The following is a 23,972-nucleotide window of genomic DNA, read 5'->3' as shown; positions in this document are numbered from 1 at the left end:
AAAAAAACGCATTCTATTTTCTCAGCAACCAAACACTACCGCATCGCAGAGATTTTCCATCATTACCGTACGGTACATACCCAAAAGACACACACAGAAAATCCATGAACAGCGAGAACAAGACGAAAATCTAAGAACAGAAAGCAGGATTGTTCAAAGTTGAGCAATTATCATCACCATTACCGAAGAAAACCGAAGCTGGACTCCACTTACCCGCTCTGAAGGACAAAGAGAAAGAATAATAAAAGAGAATTACATTGACAATTTATAATATCAAATATTAGAATCCAGATTGACCGGAGATATTGACATGATCCACTTAATAAGGTGAGGGTAATCTTTCCCTAACAAGCCGATTTTATCAGATTAAATTAGGCTCAATATCCTTTGATATATGTAAAATGATATCAGAGCATGCCCAATTTTGCAATGTTGGGTCCCCCAATATCGACTTATTCGTAACGGTTTGGCATGATCCATGCTGTGTATGAGGGAACGCATTAGAATCCCACATTGGCTGGAGATATTGACATAATCCTCCCCTAACAAACCGATTTTGTCACGTTGAGTTAGGCCTAATATCTTTTAATTTCTGTAAAAAATACAAAAGGAAAGAATCATCTGATTGTAGTTTTAATACCGAGAAACATTCCTCCATTACTGGTGTGACCTTTATGTTCTTTGTTAACGTAATTAAATTGATGTTTCTCTCTCCGCCCTTGCGCCTAGAAATAGAATAAACCTGGGAATCTGTTGGGATTTTCTCTTTTAATTCCTTTTCATTTTCATAAGAAATTTAATTGACCATAATGAAAGAGATAAACTACAATTTGTTTTATATGTACTGCTGTAAATTGGTCAAAGTACTAGTCAATTTTTTTCGTGAAAAAAAAGATCTTGCATTTAGTTTTGCTTTTTTATTTTTTTTTATTTTTTTTTATTTTTATAAATATTCGGACCATATTTGTTTTTTTTAATAATATTTCGGGTCTATATTATTATGTATAGTTATCTCAGCTCCATCTTGATTCCTAAATCCAGGGTTGCCTCATGGTTGTTTGTATGGTATAAGTAAATTAGGGGAAAGGAAATATACCATAATTAAAGAAATTACGAATAAAGATTGATTACGGAAAATTATGGGAAAGGTTGATGTTGGTCTTGTGGTATATAATTAATAGTTTGCTGATAATAGCTCTATTGTAGTGAAGCTCCAATTATTATTTTATTGCGGTGAGGAGAAATTATTCAATAGATCGGGTGCAGCACGTCATTTTGTTTACGTGATACACTCATCCAATAGAAATGTATTATTTAGACACTTTATTTATGTCAGTATTTTATACTTAAATTTTTCTTTCCTAATAGGAATTGCATTGATTGTTGAGTCAAAAGTGTAATAAATATTTAAGAGAAAATTAAAGATGTGATCATTAAAGTAACATTATTTTAGTTTTGACACAATTATAAATTTATCTCATGTCACTAATAACCTGTAAGTTGCAGGTTATTTTTATTAACTTTCAGGTTATCTTTTCATAACTTGTAGATTATTTTCTGTAGTGACATCAAAATTTTGTGTAGTGGCATAAATATTGAAGTTAGAAAAAACAATAGTTAAACTTGAAATTTTTTCTAAATATTTTATCTAATTTCTTTATTAATTGTTTTTAATTCTATAATACAACTATTTAATTTTCTTTGTATACTGCTTCCCTTGCTATTCCATCGTACAGAAGAAAGTATATCTTCTATTGTTTTTTCTGCACTACAGAAGGAAAGTATATATGTTATCTTCATGATGTAACCTTAGATTTTTTTTTCTAAAATACTATTAAACTTTCTTTGTATTATGTCCCTTGATAAGTTGCTATTTGTTTTTTGTTTTTTTGTTTTTTAAGTTAAAATGCTGAATGATGTTTCTTATACATTTTGAATGATCTAATTATTTCGTGTACGTGCCGCACTTTTTTTTAAACTTAATTAGCTTTTTTTTTACATAAAAAAAAATTATTATGTGAAAAATATAAATATTGACAATTAGAGCAGCAAGTTTAGGTTGTACTAAAGAGACCAACTCGAGGTCCGTTACTGTTGGTCAGGCCCGGTCTTAAAAAGTTTTGGGCTTAGAGCCGGGCTTGGCCGATCCTCTCTCCTTTAAGATCAGGGCAGCTTGAACATTATATTTTTAAAGATCTTTTTTTTTTAAAGTACCTTATAAACTTTTTGGGCTTAGGATCAGGTTGGGCTGGACCCCTTCCCTTTTAGGGCAAAGCTGGCTGGCTTGAAATTTCCCTTTAAGCCGTTGGATCCAGACTTAGCCTAATTAGGCGGCTAAACTTACACCTCTGTTAACAATCAAATTAGATATTATACCATGTTGTGCGGATACATGACTGGAAGCATACTTTCTTTCTGTATGATTTAATAGCAAAAGATGCACTACACGAAGAAAATTGAATAGTTGTATTTTAAAAATAAAAATACTTATTTAAAATTAATTGATTAAAATAAAGGAATTAAGTAGAATATTTATTATGGTTTTGACTCAACAATTAATGCAAATTCTATTAGGAAAGAAAAAATTAAGTATAAAAAACTGTCATAAATAAAGTATCCAAATGATATATTTTTATTAAACGAGTGTACTACATAAACAAAATGACGTGTTACACCCAATTCACTGAATAATTTTTCATCCATGAGTGGCTTTTACATCATCATCATCATTATCGTCGTCGTCATTGTTGTTGTTATTATTGTTATTATTATTGAAGGGAGTCGCTTCTACATTTTGTGGATGCATATCTGATGGTTGGAGAATTACAAATGGGTCAATAAAATAATTTTTAAGTGATACACTTAATCATACTCCTTATTTTAATTAAACATAAATTATTTTAATATTTATTTAGTTTTAAAATATATATAACTCTATTGAATTTAGAGTGAACCTTTACATTTATTATGGTTTGAAAGAATAAAATAATATAAAAAATTAAATAGCTAGCTCCTTCTTGTTAACTATATGTAATTTTCTTCAAAATAACTAACCATTTAGCTAATGGTTAGAGTGGAGAAAAGCTAAATTCTATCTACTAAAAATATGAAATAGCTAGTATGGTTAGAATTTCTACCAAACCGCAATGTGATAGCCATTCTCTCTTCTCTCTCACTTTTATTTTTTCCCCTGTTATTTTATCTTGCTTTTTTAAAAAAAAATTTAGTTTAATTTTTTGCGTGTGTTTTATTTTAAATATATTTTTCCTCACTTTAGTCTTATGAAAGTGACTTTTTTCATGCATCTCTATTTTTTTTTGGTCAATGGTTAAAATAATTTTATTCAAATGTCCAAAACAATATTCCATAACCGACTTTTGTAACCGAATTGAGTGGGTTTGGCTTGTAGATCCCTACTTAATTGTTTTTCATATAATTTTTGTCATATCATAAATTATCTTTACACATATATATTATTTTCTATAATGCTCTCATTGAACACTCTCCAAGCCGCCACGTGGCAACTTCTCTCTCTTTTTTCATTTTTTTCTATCTTTTTTTTAATCGTTTAATCTTTTAACGATTATATATACATTCAATGTTGATTTTCTTCTCTGTTTTCTTAAACTTTTCCTCCATTTTTATTTTTTTTATTTTTTCTTCTTTTCGTTTTCTAATTTTTTTATACCTCTAATATTCTTTAACAGTTCATTTTTTACAATATCATTCTTTGAAATATGTGCATACTTCATATATAACTTTAATTTTTTTTTTCCTTTTTTAACTATTCTTCTTTTCCTTTTTTAACTTTTTTTTAATTTTTCTACTTTTTTGGCTTATTTTCATTTTTTTCCGTGTTTTTCTTTGACAAAATCTTTCTTTAAAATACTTTCTTTTCCTCACTTTCTTTTATTAAAATTATTCCTTTCAAATGTCTCCCTACTTAAATTTTTTAATAAAAAATTTCTATATAACCTCAATTTTTTTATATGATTTTTCAAAACATATTTTTTCTCTTGCTCTAATTAATGGACTTAACTTTTAAGGAGACTATACATTTTAATGCGGGATCAAATTTATAAAATTATTCTCCACATAGAATGTGGCTCAATATATTAGAATGGTCTCATATATAAAAGGCATTTGATTTTATCATGACTAGGAGGAAACTACTAATACCATCACTTATTATGTGTTTTAATTGCTGCCCCTGATTTTTTTTTTAATGAAAGGAAAGGAAAGAGGGAAAACAAAGTTATGAGTAAATGACTCAGTAATACAAGAATTAACCTTCAAAGGAGACTAACTCCATTAATACAATTGTTGGGAAAATTCTTTTTAATATGTATGAGCTCGCAAGTATATGAATTGTAAGAAGTAATAAAGTGACAATTTGTCAAGTATCGTCCCATAAGGATTGAGTTTTTTTACAAATTAAATTAAATACTACTACTACAATAACTTTAACTTTATCTAGGCGATCGAATACGAGTAATTCAACTAATTAAAATGATGAAATTAAAATAATAAAACAAGTAAAAATGGAATTTGGAAATAACAAGGGATCGAAGGGAACCCTGATGATAAATGAAGGCTAGGGGGTTTTGATTTCACTTAACTAGACTATGTTTATCCAACTTGATAACTTGTTGATCAATTTCATTCAAATCATTTATCCTAGGTTACCTACATCAATTTCACTCCCTCTTCCGAGTGCCGAGTAAAATAATATGCAGAACCAGCCAAATTGATATCTCTATTAACTCAATCAATTAAGCATTCATTAAGCCCAACATATTGTAGTGATTACCCAAGTTATAGGTCTCCCAAACTCAATATTACTATAGGTTGTGTTCCACACATCTAAAATCTCCAATTCATTAGGTAAACAAATTTGAATAAATATCACAGAAAAACACAAATGATTTGAGATGAAATTCAATCAACAAACAATATAATCTTCAAAACATAGTCAATATCAAGCTACATCATAACCCCCTAGCTTAAGGGTTTAGCTGGAGAAAGACAACAAAAATTCCTCAACTAAATGGATAAATGAACCAAAATCCCAATCCATCACTCAATCACAAATCCAAGAAAGTAACTCAAAATCGAAAGCTAAATAAGATAAAGAGAGAAAGAGAGAATGTAGAACTAGATGCCAGTAGATCTCCACAATCTTCAATCCCTCCTTAGTTCTTCAAGCAAGCCTTCAATTCTTAGTATTTTCTTCTATTGCGTTCTGGTTTTTCTGTTTGAAAATCATCTCCCCTCTCTGTTCCTTTCTTTTCCTTTTATATCCCTGCAAAACAGCTCATTTCTGCTCTAAAAACTAAGCAACACGTGTCTGAGCGCTGCAGCGGAGTCTTGTACGCTGCAGTGCTGCTACTATTCTCTAGAAACCCTAGCAGCACAGTCGCGGGCGCTGCAACGGGAATAATTTGCGCTGCAGCCCCTGTCCTAGTCGGCTGAGGTGCGCTGCAGCAGCTCAGGATGCATTGTGTCCTGTAACTTCCTTGCCTCTGGTTTTGGCGCTGTAGCGAGGTCAAGATGCGCTGTGGCGGTCGAAACAACGTGGTTTTTATTTTTTGTTTTTTTTTTTGCACTTTTCTTTCTCTTGAGACCAAATATTCCACTTTTGCTAAAATCTACAAAAGTGAGACAAAAACACCATAAAACACATGTGCAAGTACCAAGAACAAGCAAAATAACAAAGAATGGTACTAATAATAAATCAAGTTATCAACCATCTAATCATGCATTGTGGGTAAAACGTAACACAGGAAGCACCTTGACATACTAAGAATAGAGCACACATGACGATTTTTTAATAAGATCCTGAAAATCGAAGAAAACATATGATCAGTTATGGGTCACGACAATGTAGCACAGAGGCCACCAACTATACAACCAGATAATATATACCACAAAGAGTGAACTTTTATGGATTGTTCATTGGACACACTAAAAGTTGGAGAGACCACCTCCCTCATTACAATCAACAATCAAGGACAAACAAAATAAAAACATATCCAAATAGGCGGATAACAAAACATGTCATTATTGAAAAACCAAAAAAAAAAAAAACTAAAATGATGGGAGGTCTCGGCCTCGCGCCAAACCCAAACGAACTACAAACAATCCACCGAGCAAAGACCGGAGCAGGCAGAAGCAGAGGGCCGCAACCACAGCAAAGGAGCAAGGGTGATTCCTATGCGTACACGGCCACCAAGCCACACGAGCCCTCCATAGATCAGATGCCGCAGACGGCACAACCGCGACAAAACCCCAGCACTACAGACCCATTGAAGACTACAACGCTGGAATCAACCATGCCGCCATCATTACCGTCGAGACACCCAGTGAGATTTTGGCACCCCTACAGCACTGCCGTCAGCAATAGGTTGCTAAGCCTCTAAAGGAGCAACGCCATCAAAGGACGAAAAGCCCTACAAATGGCGGCATCATTCCCCATCCAAGTAGGCAAAACGCCACAATCACTGCTTGACTGATCCGTCGCCATCAAGGAGACCGCCGTGAGACCCGGAGAAGCAACTCTGCTTCCGCTGAGCTTTCTTTTGAAGTAAATATCACTTAATTGAATTGGTCCAACTAAGTATAATGTGTTTAAAATGAAGAAGTACTTTCTACTTTCATTTATAAAATAACATATTACTACTGCAAGTCAGTATACTACTGACTTACCACAAGCACACCAAAGTACGTATAAACTTTTGAATGTATCTGGTAACTAATTAGACTTTATTTTCGTCATTATTGATCCTCATCACATCGACGTATGATTTACCGCTGAGTTCACGTGAAAAATATCCCTTGAAGTAATCTGCAACGCCAATTCTTCTGAACAATGGTGGAGTTTGCGGAGTTATAAGGCTTGGTGCGGGACCCACTTCTCCATCTATTTTGGGGTTGTAAAATGTGGCCAATGAGAGCCGTTCCTTTCCTATGTTTACTGTAGCACGGTGCTCAATGCTACGGTATATCCCATTCGTCAGAATCTGCAATAAAATCACAACCATTTAGCCACATATATAAGAATGATACCCCTTTTAGCAATAACTACCATTTGTAGAGATATCAAAGTTCAAACCTAATATTGTAATCATGATTGGCATTTTTGTTTCAGTAAATAAATAGGAGATTTCACAGGTAGGTATTGAAAAAATAAACAACTTAAAAAATTATTTTTTCAGTCGTTAAATCTGTATAAAACTATTTATTTTACATTTTTTAGTAAATATTATTTTGAATTAAATTAGATTAAAAGGTCAGAAACAGACTTTTTCTTTTTAGAAAGATCCTATTAGAGAAAGACCTAAATAAATATTACTTGAAAACTACTTTAGGTTTTGTTGCATTCATGCATCAGTACTCCTATGCTTCCCCACGGGAATGAATCTCATTCTTCTTCATGCACTACGTAGTGGACCCGCTAGCCATATTATATGAATCATTCGCTGATTTACTTGTTTGTATCAAATTTTGATTTTTAAGCGTTTTTTACTTTATTTTTGTCTTTTTTTTTAATAGGGAGCTTTTATTGCTCTGCTTTTTCGTGTTTTTCTTTACTTTTTAAGATTACTTTGTATTTTCTCTCTTTTTTAAGTGCCTATATTTGAGTGGCGTTTTGGTGCCAGATAGCTTCCTGAATATTTTATAATTTATACATTTAAATATCCACCACGAGTGCCGGTTAATTAGTATTAAAAATACTCAGTATTACTGATGTACAATATTAAACTTTTCTATAGCAGCAAAGTGTGACCTAATAAATATCTCCTAGCCGATTCGAACACTTGTAGAAGCAATTGTTCAAGCCTTCGTTTTTGACAAAATTGCCTAATGTTGACACACACACATATACATATATACATATATATATATATGTTTTTTGAGGAAAGAGAGTTGACGTTTTCTCACATGAATATGAATATTGCACTAACCTCTAAAATGTCTCCAACGTTGACAATGAAAGCATTAGGGAGCGGTTTAACAGGAATCCACATCCCGTCCTTTCTAATCTGGAGGCCTTCGGTTTCATTGATCTGGAGGAGGATGGTGAGGCCGGTGGCATCGGAATGCGGGTTGAGGCCGATCACAAGATCCGCTTGTGGACATGGAGGGTAGTAGTTCATCCTCAAAGTCTGCCCGCCATTATCAAATAGCTCCCTCATTTCATGAGGTTCCATTTTTAGAGCCTTTGCCATTAGGTCAAGGATTGTGTTTGCGATTTTTTCTAGCTCGGCTGAGTAAGTTTCTATGGAATATCTGCAAATCAAATATAGAAAAGTATATGCAATTTGCAATTGAATCTTGGGCTTGTTCTTTTGAGTGAAAAACTCAAACAAAGGCAACTCGAGTTACAACTTTATTCGAGTTCACGTTCTTTTAAGTTTAAACTCAAGTTCAAACTCGAGTTTAGGACTAAAACTCGAGTTTAAGTTTCCCCTTCAACTTGAGTTCAGAAACTCGAACTCAAATTAATGAACAGTATTTTTTCTATTCTTAAAAATGCTATAACTTTTTCGTTTTAATTCTGATTGAGATGATTTTTTTTCTATGCGTTGACAACGAAAAGATGAATAAAACCCGACCCATATACCCTATTAAAATTCTTCATCAGCATTGAGTTTTTATTAAAATACTATCTAAATACAAATTCAAGTTTTGACTAACTCAAACACAAACTCAAAAATATTCTTATCTCAAACCATAACTCAAATGTACACAACCAAACTCAAACTCAAGTTACAAGTTCAACTCAAATTATAACTCAAATTCAACTCAAGAATTATACTCAAGTTAAACTCCAAAAAAACAAGCCCTTAATTTTAGATATCGAACTCCTTATGAAGTATGAACATAATTATGTGGAGTACCAAGTTTAATGATCATATTTATTTCTCTTTTAATCCCTAATTTGAAGGGAAAGTACCAAAAGCGACCTTGGTGGTTTTCTTTGACATGCTTTGTAAAATTTTGAATTTCCCTTTTAAAAAAACGACTTCGAATGAAAGTGTAACAATGCATACAAATTAATAGCACGCATTAATGCTTTTAAAAACCTTTTATCAAACTTATACTCTGTGGTTCACGAACCTCTATTGTTCTATAATGTCTAAGTTTTCCATTTTTTTTTTCTTTTTCTCTCAACATCATTGCCCATCACAAAATATTAGTTATTTATTTCATTTTTTTTTTTTGAAAATAAAACACAAGTGCTATACCATATGCCATCCTGTAAATAAGAAATAAAAGTTACATGTGGGATCAAACCCACAACCCCCATCCAAAGCCCTTTCCAACACCCCTCCCATGCCATTAGACCAAAGAGTTTTAGGCAAAGAGTAGATAATCAGACATTATGTTGCCAAATTGTAAATTTTTAAACAGGGAATAGCAATATGTTTCTGAACCTTAAATCTAGTCAAAATGAAACGCGTGCAAAATTAAAAGAATCGAATACATATCTAACAATTAAAAATGAAGCCCTAATCCTCATACGATGTATAAGGATAATAAAAAGGCATAGATAATAAAGGCGCGGATTACTTGTAACTAAGAGGGAGAGAGAGAGACCTGAATTGGGGATGAAATTTGGCCAATAAGTGGGGTTTCCTGAAATGTTTTGGCAGGGTGAACAAGTGGAAGGTGTCTGCCCAATCAAGTTTTTGGTCATCAGAGACAACGAAGGCTTGTCCAAAACCCTCCATGTCGCCTGGTTGTTGCCAAAACTTCTTTTTCTCTTCCATTGGGAGGTTGAACAATTCTTTAATCCCTGTCTTCACACCCTCCACCACCAAAGAACTCACTCCATGATTTATCAACTGCCACCATATGATACATATACATATATATATGTATACGTAAATATATGATCACCATCCATAAATTAAAATGTCATTAAAAAAGACTAATGATCTAGTACTCATGAATTTAGGAGTATAGCGCTAAAATTGATCACTGTTCAGAACAGAGATTATAGATACATTATACGATATATACCGGATTGAGATGTGCAAGTTGCCATTGATATCGGTTACTTCTCTCGTCATTTATTTAAAAAAAAAAAAAAAAGAAAATCATCCACAAGTATATATTATATATATGTACCTGGAAGAAGCCCCATTCCTTGGAAGCAAGATGAAGCTTTTGAAGCTCCGATTGGAGGACATCTTTTTCCAAAGAAAGTAAGTTGTTCATGTCGATAACAGGAACTTGTGGCAAAGAAGTGATATTGGGTATGAAAGTCGGGTCTTGATCACGACGCACATATCGTTCTGGGACAGCTTTCAGTGTTGTTGTCTCCTTCGCTAACTCCTGAACTGAAGGAACTGCAAGAGATCCCCCCAGCTTTGCTATTGAGGTCGCTTCGGCCATAGCTAATTAGCTTAATTAACTCCAATTTATTATCTACAGAGAAAGGAATTTTGTGAATGGCTTGGCCAAAATTCATTGACGAAAAACATGTACATTTATATATATATATATATATATATACTGTGTTTGACAACTATAGAAAGAGTAAATAATTAACTAACTAAAAATACAAAACATTTGAATAAAAATACAAAATATTGCTGGAAATACAATCTCCTATAATTATGATTTTGATGAACGTTGACTTTACTTGTTTTTAAATCTTCTTCCAATGTGATGAACGTTGACTTTCCTTATTTATAAATCTTCTTCCAATAATTTCTTCGTCACTTCTTTATTAGTGGGCGCCGTTGATATTGACCGTACCTGCTACTTGGTTTATAATATAATGATATATATGATAAATGTAAGTCATGACCGTACTACCCGGTCGAGGGTCTAAATTGTTCCACGTCATCTTTTTCTGAGCAACATACAATATTTTGTCGCATTACGTGGCACTCAAGGGGAAGATATTGATATTCTCAAAAAAAAAAAAAAAAAAAAAAAAAAAGTGGAAGATATTGGCTGAAATGGTTGGGCTGGCGCAGGTGCTAGTAGTTGAGCGGGCACGTGCCCAACTAACTAGTTATATTTTTAAAATTTTAATTTTTTTTTAATACAAATATGTTATAATATTTTAGTTTTGCTCCAACATATTTATGAAAAATTATAATTATACTTCCATTTAATTACTGATATTAATAACCATGTCCTTGTTTAATAAAATATTAACTTTATAGTGCCTCACCGACAAAATATTACAGATCCACTACAGCGATAGTTAATTTTAATTTTGTCACAATCTTCCTTAATTTTACTTGGTTAGCTCATTGCGTAAGGGAGCCAAGAGAGAGACTGTGCTTTGGAAACTGAATCTTGGTACCCAAAGGAAAAAAAAAATCAATATCTTATTTAAAGAAAAATATTGGAGTCATCAGTATTCGCCGCCGTATCATCTGGATCTATGTTACAAGGTCTAGTTTTTATTAATATGTTCGGCACAATCGTCTTGTCATTAATATTAAGGTCAAATTTCGTAATTTATCTTTCACCGTACACGTGATAACTTAGGAGACCTTTAGTTCATAGATTAGAATCATGATATTAGAATTATTTTCGATTTACGTGTATTTTTTGTGAGAGAAAACACTGTAACGAACCACGAACCATGATTCGAATCGGGGTACGAATCCCCCAACTAAACAACTCCTTAAACTTCAGTAAATCACTAAACGAGTCACTGTAATTCCCCAGACAAACTAAATCGACTCATCAGAGAGCTAACTCTACCAGTAGATCCTACGATTCAATATTCAGCTTTGGACAATAAGTAACGAGAGGATATCCTTCATATACCTAAAATAGGAATCGACAACCAAACCACCCATAAAATGAAATAAATCAGCCAGTCATGTTAGAGGAATTAAGAAGTAAAAAGGACTTAGCGCCCTTTGAGTGAGATTAATTGCTTCCCAAATAAGGAAACTAAATCTACAACAATCTTGCAATAAAGAAGATAATCAACTCGTAATGTGCAATAAACCACGTTCAACTCGTCAACGAGAAGGAGAATGATATGTAGGAGCTAGCTTTACTCCATTATGTTGTTGTTAGTCCATCGTTGTTTTGTGTTGTTTTGCTGTTATTTTCCAAAAGACTTCCTACGTCAGAGAATCTACAAAACAAAGTCAAATATCGCTGAAAAAGGAAATTAAGATCACAAATTAAAGGTCACATCGTCCAAAAAAACAGGAAACAACTTGTAGAACGTCATAAATTATAAATATAAGAAATTCAAGCATTTTCAGGCATCTATTTTTCTCACACTTATGAACTCACGCTCACTTCTAGCAAATCCCCATTATATTCTTTGTATTTTATTGCATTTTTCTTTCTCTCTCATCTCATTCTTCTCTTATTAACCCATTATAATGCTTTTCAACGTAAATAATGAAATTATTGGAGCTGATAAAGGACGTAACTCTCATAAACGAGCGAACCTCTATAAATTACTGCGCTTCTTTTATTACTTTGCTTTACCTCAAGTTTACTAACCTCTCGTTCTCATGATCAATCCTCTTATTAATAATTCAACCATTGGCTATTGATTTCATCAATCATAGATTTTACCCTCTATATGCATTTTTTAAGAGTGATTTCACTACCTTTTTGGTGTATTGATGACACAAATATTGTTGCCTTTCCTTTTATTTTATTTAAGTTTTCAAAGATGATATTTGTTGCCTTTTTGCTTGCTTGCAGCCTTTTTCTTTCTATTTATATTTTTCTTTTTCGCAGCATGTTCGCTTTTATCTTTCTTTAAAGGTATTGATAATTTGATATCCGTTTTTGCACATGGCATTTCCTAAGGTGTAAGCCCATCACTCAGGCCCATGATTTGAATGAGTTTTGTTTGTTGACTCAAGCCGTGCTCGAAGATTATCTGTTCGTCGTGGTTTTGTGTGTCATAAGGAATTATAACTCATTTTGGTACGAGACATTTCCTACACTTCAAGCTTATCATTCTATCTCATGACACAAATGGACTTCCTTCGTGTACCCAAACCATGCTTAAAGAACATTCATTGGTCGTGATTTGATGGGTACATGGGCCAACTTATCTTTGGACGAACCAATCAAGATAAATGAGTGTGAGAGAAATAAATTAAGGCCCCGTTTATTTCACCGATTCGAGTTTAGAATTTAAGTTTTGCTACAGTAAAAAGTTCTCAGAAATAATCACATTTAATTTTTTTACACATAAAATTACACTTTAACTCAAATTTAAAACTCGAATCAACGAACTAAACGGGCATTCGAGTTTAGAATTTAAGTTTTGCTACAGTAAAAAGTTCTCAGAAACAATCACATTTAATTTTTTTACACATAAAATTACACTTTAACTCAAATTTAAAACTCGAATCAACGAACTAAACGGGTGCTAAGAGACCCATCATCTTAACTTGGGTAACCCAAAGGCCCACCCACACAGCCCAATGGCTCCTTTCTTGCCTATATCAAGAGAGTTAATTCTAGAAGCTTCAATTCCTATAAAAGTCCTCACGCGTCCATGTGCTTTAGAGAGGTTGTTACACTTCACAAACTTGCTACTTAATTACAGTTTTCTTTGTAAGACGCTTCTCTTAGTCATCCTACATCCCCGTTTAATTGTAAATAATAATAGTTTTGATATGTTTAATTTTCTTGATTCACGCTTTCGGAATATATGGTTTCTCTTTTGCCGTTTGGCTTGTTTGGTCTCGGAGTTGTATAGTTGTTCAAGTTTCGATGTTCCCTTGGCTTAACCAAAGAAAATAGCCGTGGGAGTTAAGTTTGAAAGGCACAGATGTTGACTTATTAGGATTGGAGAATGAGAATAGTGTTGACGGTGTTTTTCCGACAACTCGTAATTATTTCTCTGGAAATTCTCACCGTAACACTCACGGATTAATTAGAGATTAAAACAATTAAATAATGTGAAGAAGACAAGGATTTATAGTAGTTCGGTAAGATTTCTTGGCCTAGTCTACTTGTGGATGCACTAATCTTTTCTTAGATTACAAGTTTTTCCTTCTACAACAGAATAGTGCGTAACCCTTCAATGGGTCTCTTTAGCTCTAATTATAGACCTTTACATATAATGATCTCATCTGCATTTTCTGATATTCCCTTGGCTTAAAATAGCCGTGGGGGTTAAGTTTGAAAGGCACGGATGTTGACTTATTAGGATTGGAGAATAAGAATAAGAAATTATGAAAATTAATCTCATGTTTACATGTTTTTTTTATCTTAAAATGGGAGTGAAATTGGTGGGCCGCACTCAAATATAAGATTAAGTAATGATATAATTGGCAATCCCATATCTCCTAAAACTCATATCCTAATATTAGCATGAAACTATTTTCTTATCCTAGTTTGCTTATAAAAATATAAAATTAAAAATAAAATTAAAAAACAATAATTACAGCTTATAATTACTCTAGTTTGCTAATACTAATTATCCTAATTTCCTGAAACTCTCATTCATGATATTAACATGAAATTATTATCTTACACTAGTTTGCTTATAAATATAAAATTAAAAAAATAATAATTACAACTTATATTTCTTGTTTTATTTGCTTAATATATAATATTAGCCTATTTATTGTTACATTTAATACAATAACTACGTATTTATTTGTTTATTAAAATTAATAATCTATTTTAATTTTTATCACTTTATTTTTAATTTTTATTTACATTATTCAAATTTTCACAATTTATATTTACTTTTTAAATAATTATTCAAATTATTTTTATTATTTTATCACACTATTATTATAAAAAAAATATTTTAATTATGATTAGTTTTAACATAATAAGTACACAATTTATTTTTTTAATTAAAAATATAAAATCTACTTAAAGGATATATTAATATTTTTACACATGTTCATCTTGATTCTAAGTGTAAGTAAATACATGAATGAGACTTGGAATAATTGATTTTAGATTTTGTCACTAAATAAATAACTTATTTTGACTCCAATTTCGTACTTTGAATTCTACCTATTCCGAAACATACTAACTTCAATTCATGCCCATTTTAATTACACGTAGGTAATATTCTATAAAAATCTCATATCTCCTATTATATATAAAAGGAAAGAAAACACTCGAGGGGTCCAAACCAAGAACTCCAACAAATAGAATTTTCAAGGTGTCCACAAGTCAAGTTGCACCCAATTGCACATTAATCATCTAGTAATTAATAGCAATCAAATACGTCTAACCTCTCACAATTAGAGATCATACACACACAGTGTGTGATTTAAATGATTACTCTAATATTTATCTATTAATAAGTATTATTATTTTAGCCGTACAATATTAATTCACTGTTTTAGTTAATTAGATAGTTGATCAATTGGATTGTTATTATGACGCACACTAAATTTTTAGATTTAATGGGTTCCTATTAACAATTGAAGACACGTGCGTATATATATATATACGCTTTAATGTAATTGCTTGTTACAATATATGAAAAATATATAAACAAACAAACAAGCACAATTAACATGCATTGACTATTTATACAAACAAAACCATACATATATAACACACAGAGAAATGAGTTTCATTTTTTTTTCCCTAGAACCTCAAACGACGGCACTCCCTTGGGCGACCCTGAGGGAACCGCTTAAGGTCAGTGCAATAGTTGTATATCATGTAGTACTTCTGCACCCACCTGAGCCTTCTACGGCTGTTCGGATCGAGCCCTTGAGTCTGCCAACTTGCTCGGTTCGTCGACGCTGGGGTCGATTTTGAGGCGCACGACGAGGCTGCCGATGGGACGCAGGCGTCGGCGTTGAAGTTCCGGTAGAAGGCCGTGAAAGGAGCGTTGGACCAATCGGTTTTCACTAGCCCTCCTCTTGTTGCCCATTGGTCTGCATTCCAAATGCTTGAGTAGAGCTTCATAGGCTGCTTGTTAGGGAATGGGACACCAAATCTTTCCTCGTTGGTGAATACTCTTATGGGAATGTTGTCCACTAAGAACCTGTAGCCACACAAATCCATGTTAAGATGTTGAGATAGTGACTAGGGAAAAAAAGAAAAAAAAAAACAAAAAGAAAAGAAAAAGGCCAACTTTATTTATATTTTAATATATATCTATATGTATATATATATATATATATATATGAGATACTTTTGTCTATGTTCAAATTGTTTAGCATTAGTATGTGTTGGCACCAACCTCTCATTTGGTTCAACAAATGGTTCACTTAATCAAGTTTTTTTTTTCAGAAAATATATATTTTATATTCAGTTTTTTTCTTTTTTCTTCAAATGAAATGTTTTAATGTACATAGAACTGTATATTTAGTTCTATATATGTGTATATGAAAATATATGAAACATATAACTTCGTATATTCAGTATTCTCCAATTACAGGGTATTGTCGGAGTAGCATCTTACATGATGCGTTGGGGATTCCAAACAATAGAGTAGGTGTGAAAATTCTTGGTGGGGTCAAACCAAAGGTAAAATTGTTGCTCCCTCTCCCCTTTTCCCTGCGTGTACACATTAGTGTGGACAATGTACGGCTCCCCAGTGACATTTCCCAAGAACTCAAAATCAATCTCATCACGATTTGGTCCTTGCGAAGATAGCTGCGGAAAAATAATCACAACCGCTCAATAATACTTAGCCTAAATATTAAAAAAAAATGAAGCTTAAATGGAAAAATAAAATAAAATCAAAAGTACATTATCATATAATATTAGAGCAACTCTATATCTTCTCTTTAATTATATTTTTGTTTCTTTTTATTTTTTAGATTTGAACTCTACGCTTCAAAACATAATTATTTGTAAACTTACCAATGGGCTATACTTACAACCACTACTATATTATTGTAAAAATTATTATTGGTTCACTTTCTAACTATTAAAGTCTTAAAAGAATTGATATTAGAGCAGGAGTTCAGAGCATGAGTTGATGACCTTTAATGGCTTAAAAGTTAGTGAAAAGGATAAATGAATTTAGGCCTTGTTGGAAGAGTTAAGAATTTAGGTTAAAAAATGAATTTATTTAAAGAAAAACAGTGTAGTAGAGTTAAATTTGAATTTTTATTAAAAAAATATTGTAAAAAAACTCTGAGTTATAATTTGAACTAATCAAAGAAATGACACCTACATAATAAGCCGTAACGGTGCCGGCAGAATTTCCAGGTACAAGCTTAAGCTGCATGTCAATCCTTCCAAAGAGATACTGTTTCTTAGAGATGAAGCCTGAGCCGGAGGCCTGGTCGAGTGAAAGCGTGAGAAGCCTCCCGCCGTCGAGTATTTTGGCTCGCCTAGCGCCCCACACCAAATCAAATTCCTGACCCAAATCACCCGCCAAAGCAGCCTTCAAGTTATAAGAACAAAAACCCACTAAGAAAAACACCAAAACCATTAATAATGCCATTCTCCAAAAAACCCTACTTGAACCCTGCAAGTTTCTCATCTCTACTAGCTATATCTCTTCTGATCATATGGCTGGTAATGAAGTGGTAATATTACCGTAATGTTGTAAAGACAAATACACACACACACATATATACACGATGAAAGATAAAGAAGTTATTGAAGAAACAGTGAGGAATGAGCTGTAAATGGGAAGGATATAACTCAGAAGCTTTGTCTGGAAGCTGTGTGTTGGCAGATATTATAAAGCTTTGAAACTGTTGTGTGTGTGGGTTAGACACTTGGATGTATAGTGCCCGTTCCAAGTTATATACATCACCAGAAAACTTCTACTCTTTTTTGGGTTTTGACTAAATTTCGGCACCGTATAAGGTGTGGGACCCACCGCTTTGTTTTTTTTTTTTTTTTTTTTTTTTTTTTTTTTTTTTTCAATCCATGGACCATGCATTGTAATAGGACCCTCTATTTTTGGAACTTTCTGGCCTGATTGTAATACATGTTACGAGCTTTTATTGAATCGGTTAAATAGTTTACAATTGTTTAACATGAGCGATTTGCCGAGTTTATGTTTATATTTACGTGGGGTTGTCATGTTCATACTGTCAATAAAGTCGAATAGTGATTTTTTTTTTCTTGTTGATTATTGATATATGATAGTGTATCTACTTATAATAATAGAATTATGTATGTAAGTCTATTGCGGTAACTAAAGGAGGAAAATTAATCTCTGATTAAATATTTAGAGCACCGCAATTAATAGAACGTGATCTCATTTATCAGCCTCATGCTGTGGAATGCATATTCGATTGGACGTTTGTGGTGTTAGCACCACGGGTACTCTTTAGTATTGTTCTAATCTTTGACGAGAACACTTTCTATTTTGTAGCGATATTAATTGGCGTGTCCCAAAAGAAGGGGATTAATTTAGCAGGATCTTTGGTTTTGTCCCTTAACCCATAAGAACTAAGCGCTTATCCAGCGCATATTAGAGACGCATTTGCACATAGTTTAGCTGTGCTTTCTTGGAGAAAGAATTATGATATGCTTTTAGTTTTAGGCTTAGCTTAGAAAGGAATTACAAGGCGACTTGAGAATTGGGGAAAGTGATATCGAGAAATACGAGATTACACGTGAAAATTGCAGTGTTTCTAATCAAAGGAGGCAATTCTTTTTTTTTTTTTTTTTGGTCCATTTAATTCTACATATTCGAGTATAAAGCATTCTACATGTGTACTCTTATCTTCTCCAAAATAAATAAGAACAAAAAAAAAAGAGGAAAGTTTCTTTAGTAGGACGGAAAAAATAAATTATCGGTATTTTTTTAAGGTGTTAGATTTGTATCAAAAATTATATTTTTTACGTATTTTTTTTAATCTAATGTGATTTTAACTAGATCTAATAGTTAGAAACTAGTTCTACCAGTAAGATGGCCTACTAGACAAGGTAAAAAAAACATAGATTCTGTTTGAGTGATGTGAAGCAAATATGTTTGGTGTATTTGTTAAATTGATTTTGTGAACTGCTCTGCGCTTTCTTTAATGTTCTTGATGCTCTACTTTTACTGTTCTACACTGTTGTTTATAAGGCTCTATTTGGTAAGAGAGAGAGAGAAAATCAAAAGTAAAGGAAGGTTTTCTTTCTTTTTTCTTTAATCATAAATGAGGATAATAGTGAGAAAGGGAAGGATCACTCCTATTGGGTAGATTTCGCATGTTAAAACTGGGATTGTTTGAAGACTTTTAAAACACCACTCAAATTCTCCTCTTTTCTCTCCTGCCAAAGAACTATAGATACTAAAATCCTTTTACTAATCTCCTTTCACTTTTCCCTTTTCAATCTTAGTCACTAAAACAGAAATAGTATCTGCTACAACAAAGACTATTTATATTAGGGACAAAAACTCACTAAAGTCTTGCTCGGTAACCTCTCCCTTATCTTTATATTATATATATTTAGAAACAACAAAAAAAAAAAAAAACAAAACAATTTTTGAAAGTGATGTCTAATGTGCTTAGCAATGCTTAATTCTAAAGTTTTCATTTTTATTAAAAAAAAAAAAAAAATCAGTTGAGATGTTCATTGAACTTGGCTTTCTCCTATATGGATTCTCATGAAATCAAGGTATGACTTGCCACTGAGTTTTCGAGCAAAGAACTCCTTGAAGTACTTCTCCAATGGGACTCGTCGAAAGAGTGCCGGAATCTGTGGCCCAATTATGCTCCGAGCGGGTCCCAATTCTGAGTCTAGCTTGGAACTATAAAACGTAGCAACGGATAGCCTCTCTTTTGATGAGTTCACCATTGCTCGACGCTCTTGTAGATGCCATTGCTCACAATCTGCAGGACCAAACTCTGTACTTCAGATTGAAACAAAGTTCCCAGATTTTTTTAACTTTATCCTTAGTTTCTATTCCGTACATTTGTTTACATACAATTTTAGCTCATGACCTGACATAAAAATAAAATGAAGAAAAACAAATGTGCTCTGTTGTGTTCTGTATGCTAGATTCTTGTTTATGCTATCGATCAAAATCAATTTCCAACACTTCCATCATAAGCCTATTTTTAAACAATTGATGGCTTATTATACTTGAAGTATAACACTAGTACCTCCATGATGTCTCCAATGTTGACAACAAAAGCATTCGGAAGCGGCCTAACGGGAACCCATCTTCCATCCTTCCGAATTTGCAGCCCTTCGGTTTCATTGAGCTGAAAGAGTATTGTGAGAGCATCAGCATCAGAATGTGGAGTCAATCCAATAGCCGTATCTGGCTGAGGACATGGAGGATAGTAATTCATCCTTATTGATTGAACGCCATCATCAAACACCTCTCTCATTTCCTCACCATCCATCTTCAAGGCTTTAGCCATGTGAGCCAAAATCCCCATTGCTAGCCTTTTCATTTCCATGCAATAAGCTTCCAAGGTATCTCTTCAGACAATAAAGCCCAAGTTTGAAAATAGTTTTACATAGATAATAAAGACACTCTTTTGACCAAAACTTTTACATCAAGACCCTCTAACTTTGTTAACTTTGGATGTGAAAAGACCAAAATAATAAACAATCTCAGTCGTCGATCTCCTTGTTGCATGGATCTTTGCCTTTTATAATCATTTTTTTTTTTCACTATTAGAGTGTAAGTTGTAGTTTGTGACTTGTGAGTATCCAAATATCACTCTATCATTTTTGTTGACTGAGCAATGGTAAAAATGTCGTTTTTGTCCCTATTGCATGTAGCGGTATTTTAGAAATTTAAGAAATATTTAACGGTCAAACTAAGCTTTTTCATTAGGTTTGAGTGAAAATGAGGGTTCTTAATTTCTGAAAATTCGAGGACGTTGACGTAAAATGTTTTGGTCAAGGGAGTGTCGTCATCTGAGGTAAACATATATAAGAGATCTCAGTGTAACAAGTCCCATTACTTCCTATGTAAAAATTGTTGATCATAAAGTGAGAGACAAACCTGAGATCTGTGGGGAGCTTCTCAAATAGTAGAGTCTTCCTTAGATTAAGTGGCAAGGTGGTTACATAGAACATGTCAGACCAATCTAACTTCTGATCCTCTGACACAACAAACAACTGCCCAAAACCCTCGTGGTTGTCCGGTTGCTGCCACAGCTTCTTCTTTTCCTCGTAGGGAAGTTCGAAAAAGTTCACAATCTCTGTCCTGAATTTGTCCAGAAATGAAGTACTGATCTCATGGTTTATAATCTACAATTAACACACATGACATGATTTTAAGTTTAACCGTCAAATATTCATCAAATTCTATTAAATTTTCATATTTTATTAATGTGATTTTGTATGATTGTTTTCTATATAAAGATTATGTGCTACTGATATTTATCTCTTAACCTGTTACGGAATTTTTCTTTAGAAATATGGATAACAATTTCTGACAGGTTAATAACCAATAATGAAACTTTAAAGAAAATTACTTTAGAAAAATCACGACGTAATTAGTCTGGTGGGCCTCATCTATTAATCTCATGGTCTGAGATTCACTTTTTATCTGTAGCATTGCAAAACTTCAATGGATTATGGAAGTGACTTTCGTTATTAATTTTCCCAAATGACATCATGCTTTGTTTGGAAAACAAGAAAAACTCTGACAGCACCGAGAAAACAGAAGTACTTCGTACCTGGAAGAATCCCCACTCTGCGCAAGCTGAGTGCAGTTTCTGCAGTTCAGATTCCATGGCGGAATTCTCAGCGGCCAAACGCCGGAGGTCGATGACGGGAATCGTCGAGGAATCAACGAAGACGAGTGTAGATTTCTGAAATGATTGCGAATACCGAGGTGGGATCTCGGTAAGGCCGGGCTGTTTGGCGAGCTCCTGAACACTCGGCACTATTTTGGATTTTCCGAAGTTGACTTCTGGTTTGGAGGCCATGGATATATAACGAGGTCGGAAGAAGCAAAATTAAGGAGAAAATTTGATAAAAGAGACCGGAGGAAAACAGAATTTGAGGAAATAGGTCAGTTTTTTTTTTTTATAACAAAAAAATCATGACGTGTATTTTACATGGCAAAAAATGGGTCGTATTAGTCCAAGTGTATAGGTCATTTTCAAAAACTCTCTCCTCACAAAACCGACCGCTCTACCCTCTTTTCCCCCCGAAACCGACCGCTCGACCTTCTCTCCACCCGACTGAGCTCTCTCACGACCGACCGCCGGTTTTTCTCTCCGATCGCCTCTCACTGACCGCCGGCTTTTCTCTCTGATCAGTCACCAACCTCACGACCGACCATAACCGACTGCCGGCTTTCCTCTCACTTGTTTCTCTCTTTTGCCGACGTTCTCTTACCGGCCGATCCACTCTCTCCGATCTCTCTCGTCAACCGACTGACCACACCAAACACCGACCGTTCACCAAAAACCAACCTCCCTTCCCACTAAAATCGACCAAAAACTGACCCCGACCACTCACCAAATTCCTGACCACAAAAACCGACCACCTTCTCACCAAAATCTGACTAAAAACTGGTGGCTTTTAGACTGAAATGGCATCATAAAAAAACTCTTCTTCCTCAACTAAAACGGCCATTTCCCGAACACTTGTCGACGAGGCAACGGAATCTGCTGAGGTAATATTCTTGTTTTACCTTTTCTTATATATTTTTGCAAGAACAAAAACTTAATATATGCAACATTGGTCTGTTCATAGTCGGTTCTAGGTCGGTTTTGGTTCTGGTCTGTTCGCAGTCGGTTCTAGGTCAGTTTTAAGTCGTTTCTGGTGGTTGGTTCTTAGTCGGTTCTTGTCGAGCTAGGTTGGTTCTTGTCGATTTTGGTCGGTTTTAGGTGAAGTCAGTTCTTGGTCGGTTCTAGGTCGGTTCTTGATCGGTTCAAGTTGTTTTTGGTCAGTTTTGGTCTGTTCTGTTCAGTTTTGGTCGGTTCCTGTCAATTTTTTGGGTCGGTTCGGTCGAGTTATGGTCGGTTCAGTCCATTCTTGTTTTGTTTCTTGGTCTATTCTAGTTGGTTCTGTCGTTTTGGTTGGTTCTGACTGATGTGTTTTTTCTTTTTTTTTTTTCAATATGACCTCCCAAAGTACAACATAGGTGAACTTCCTGGGATTGGACATTTAAAGATGATCATGGATCCTATGCGGCAGCATTTCCCAGTGAAAGTCACTATGAAGTCAAAGATTGAGGCTTTGGAGGTAATAAGGCAGAATCTAGACCCCGAAACGGAAATGCCAATCTTGCCTTCGGACATTTTATTTCGATGTCTGAAAATATGATCTATTTTGGAGTGTTGACACACTATCTGCTTTTGAGGTAGATAGAAACAAAAAAGAGACATGAGTTGTGGTTCATGGTTAATGGAACCACAACTAGGTTTGGAATGAGGGAATTTGCATTAATTACTGGATTGAACTGCGGGGAGACTCCAAAGCCGGACGTGGTCTTGAAAGCTTCGAAGAATATAAGATTGTTGGAGCATTTTAAGTCCCACGTAGTACTTGTTGCTGATTTAAAAAAATTGCTCACAGGGAAGAAGATAAAAGGTAGCGATAAAGCAAAGATCGCTATCATTTATTTTTTAGCACAAGTATTATTATCTGGGGACGAGAAGAAGACCGTCCCACTGGATTGGCTGTCTTACGTTGAAGATTTAGAATTCTTCAATAGCTATCCATGGGGCAGGGTGTCTTTTGAATGCACTCTGCGGGCTTTGAAGAAGAACTTGAGAGAGAAATTCCAGAAATGGGTTCGGAAAGGACGTAATAAGAGCATCAAGGAAACGTACTCAATATGCGGGTTTCTTTGGGCCTTTCAGGTATGTCATACAGTTATATGCATAATTTTTCATGGCCTTATAGTAAATAATACCATAATTGGTTTACTAGACTTAAAAAAATTGGTTTAACGCGGGTTTGGGCATTCGAAACATTTCCAACCATCGGCGCCACGTTTGTAAATATGGTTGATGGACGTCTTCCCAGAATCCTCAAATGGGAGGCACGCCGGGTTTCATTGGTCGAGGTTAGACAGATAGACGACCTCATGCAAAGTGGCGAGGTAAGGGTTTAAATACAATGTTTTTATAGGTGTAAATTTTACAAAATAG

The 23,972-nt window shown here is 34.0% G+C and overlaps 3 protein-coding genes and 1 pseudogene across 3 annotated transcripts; 1 reads left to right on the top strand and 3 right to left on the bottom strand.

Annotated features, from left to right (window-relative positions):
* Nucleotides 1-6,755: 6,755 nt before the first annotated feature.
* On the bottom strand, nucleotides 6,756-10,459 carry LOC21398715 (protein SRG1). The gene is made up of 4 exons (XM_010096827.2): nucleotides 10,135-10,459; nucleotides 9,601-9,848; nucleotides 7,965-8,289; nucleotides 6,756-7,019 (listed from the first exon to the last, which is right to left on the bottom strand). Exons 1-4 carry the CDS (start codon nucleotides 10,399-10,401, stop codon nucleotides 6,756-6,758), a joined length of 1,104 nt encoding a protein of 367 aa, XP_010095129.1. The 5' UTR covers nucleotides 10,402-10,459.
* A 5,114-nt stretch (nucleotides 10,460-15,573) lies between these two features.
* LOC112091353 (xyloglucan endotransglucosylase/hydrolase 2-like) lies at nucleotides 15,574-17,527 on the bottom strand. The gene is made up of 3 exons (XM_024164764.1): nucleotides 17,126-17,527; nucleotides 16,406-16,599; nucleotides 15,574-15,985 (listed from the first exon to the last, which is right to left on the bottom strand). The coding sequence occupies exons 1-3, from the start codon at nucleotides 17,435-17,437 to the stop codon at nucleotides 15,580-15,582; spliced, it is 912 nt and encodes a 303-aa protein (XP_024020532.1). The 5' UTR covers nucleotides 17,438-17,527; the 3' UTR covers nucleotides 15,574-15,579.
* A 1,946-nt stretch (nucleotides 17,528-19,473) lies between these two features.
* On the bottom strand, nucleotides 19,474-21,831 carry LOC21398714 (annotated as a pseudogene).
* Nucleotides 21,832-22,995: 1,164 nt separating this feature from the next.
* LOC112091355 lies at nucleotides 22,996-23,958 on the top strand. The gene is made up of 3 exons (XM_024164784.1): nucleotides 22,996-23,061; nucleotides 23,184-23,681; nucleotides 23,953-23,958. Exons 1-3 carry the CDS (start codon nucleotides 22,996-22,998, stop codon nucleotides 23,956-23,958), a joined length of 570 nt encoding a protein of 189 aa, XP_024020552.1.
* The last annotated feature ends 14 nt before the right edge of the window (nucleotides 23,959-23,972 follow it).

This window comes from Morus notabilis, unplaced genomic scaffold, assembly GCF_000414095.1.
Source record: "Morus notabilis unplaced genomic scaffold, ASM41409v2 Scaffold1187, whole genome shotgun sequence".
Classification (NCBI taxonomy): Eukaryota; Viridiplantae; Streptophyta; class Magnoliopsida; order Rosales; family Moraceae; genus Morus; species Morus notabilis.
The sequence above is the reverse complement of the archived record's forward strand: the minus strand, read 5'-3'. Positions and strand labels throughout refer to the sequence as shown.

Bases quoted from the DNA above. Each gene is read 5' to 3' on its own strand.
- LOC21398715 (XM_010096827.2), bottom strand. From the start codon at position 10,401: ATGGCCGAAGCGACCTCAATAGCAAAGCTGGGGGGATCTCTTGCAGTT. The intron at 8,290-9,600 runs GTCTCTCTCTCT...TTTGATTTGCAG, and splicing joins AAATTTCATCCCCAATTCAG to ATATTCCATAGAAACTTACT. The intron at 7,020-7,964 runs GTTAGTGCAATA...ATTTTATTGCAG, and splicing joins ACGTTGGAGACATTTTAGAG to ATTCTGACGAATGGGATATA.
- LOC112091353 (XM_024164764.1), bottom strand. From the start codon at position 17,437: ATGAGAAACTTGCAGGGTTCAAGTAGGGTTTTTTGGAGAATGGCATTA. The intron at 16,600-17,125 runs GTAGGTGTCATT...ATTTTTCCGCAG, and splicing joins GCACCGTTACGGCTTATTAT to CTATCTTCGCAAGGACCAAA. The intron at 15,986-16,405 runs GTAAGATGCTAC...GTGTGGCTACAG, and splicing joins TGGAATCCCCAACGCATCAT to GTTCTTAGTGGACAACATTC.
- LOC112091355 (XM_024164784.1), top strand. From the start codon at position 22,996: ATGGATCCTATGCGGCAGCATTTCCCAGTGAAAGTCACTATGAAGTCA. The intron at 23,062-23,183 runs GTAATAAGGCAG...CTTTTGAGGTAG, and splicing joins CAAAGATTGAGGCTTTGGAG to ATAGAAACAAAAAAGAGACA.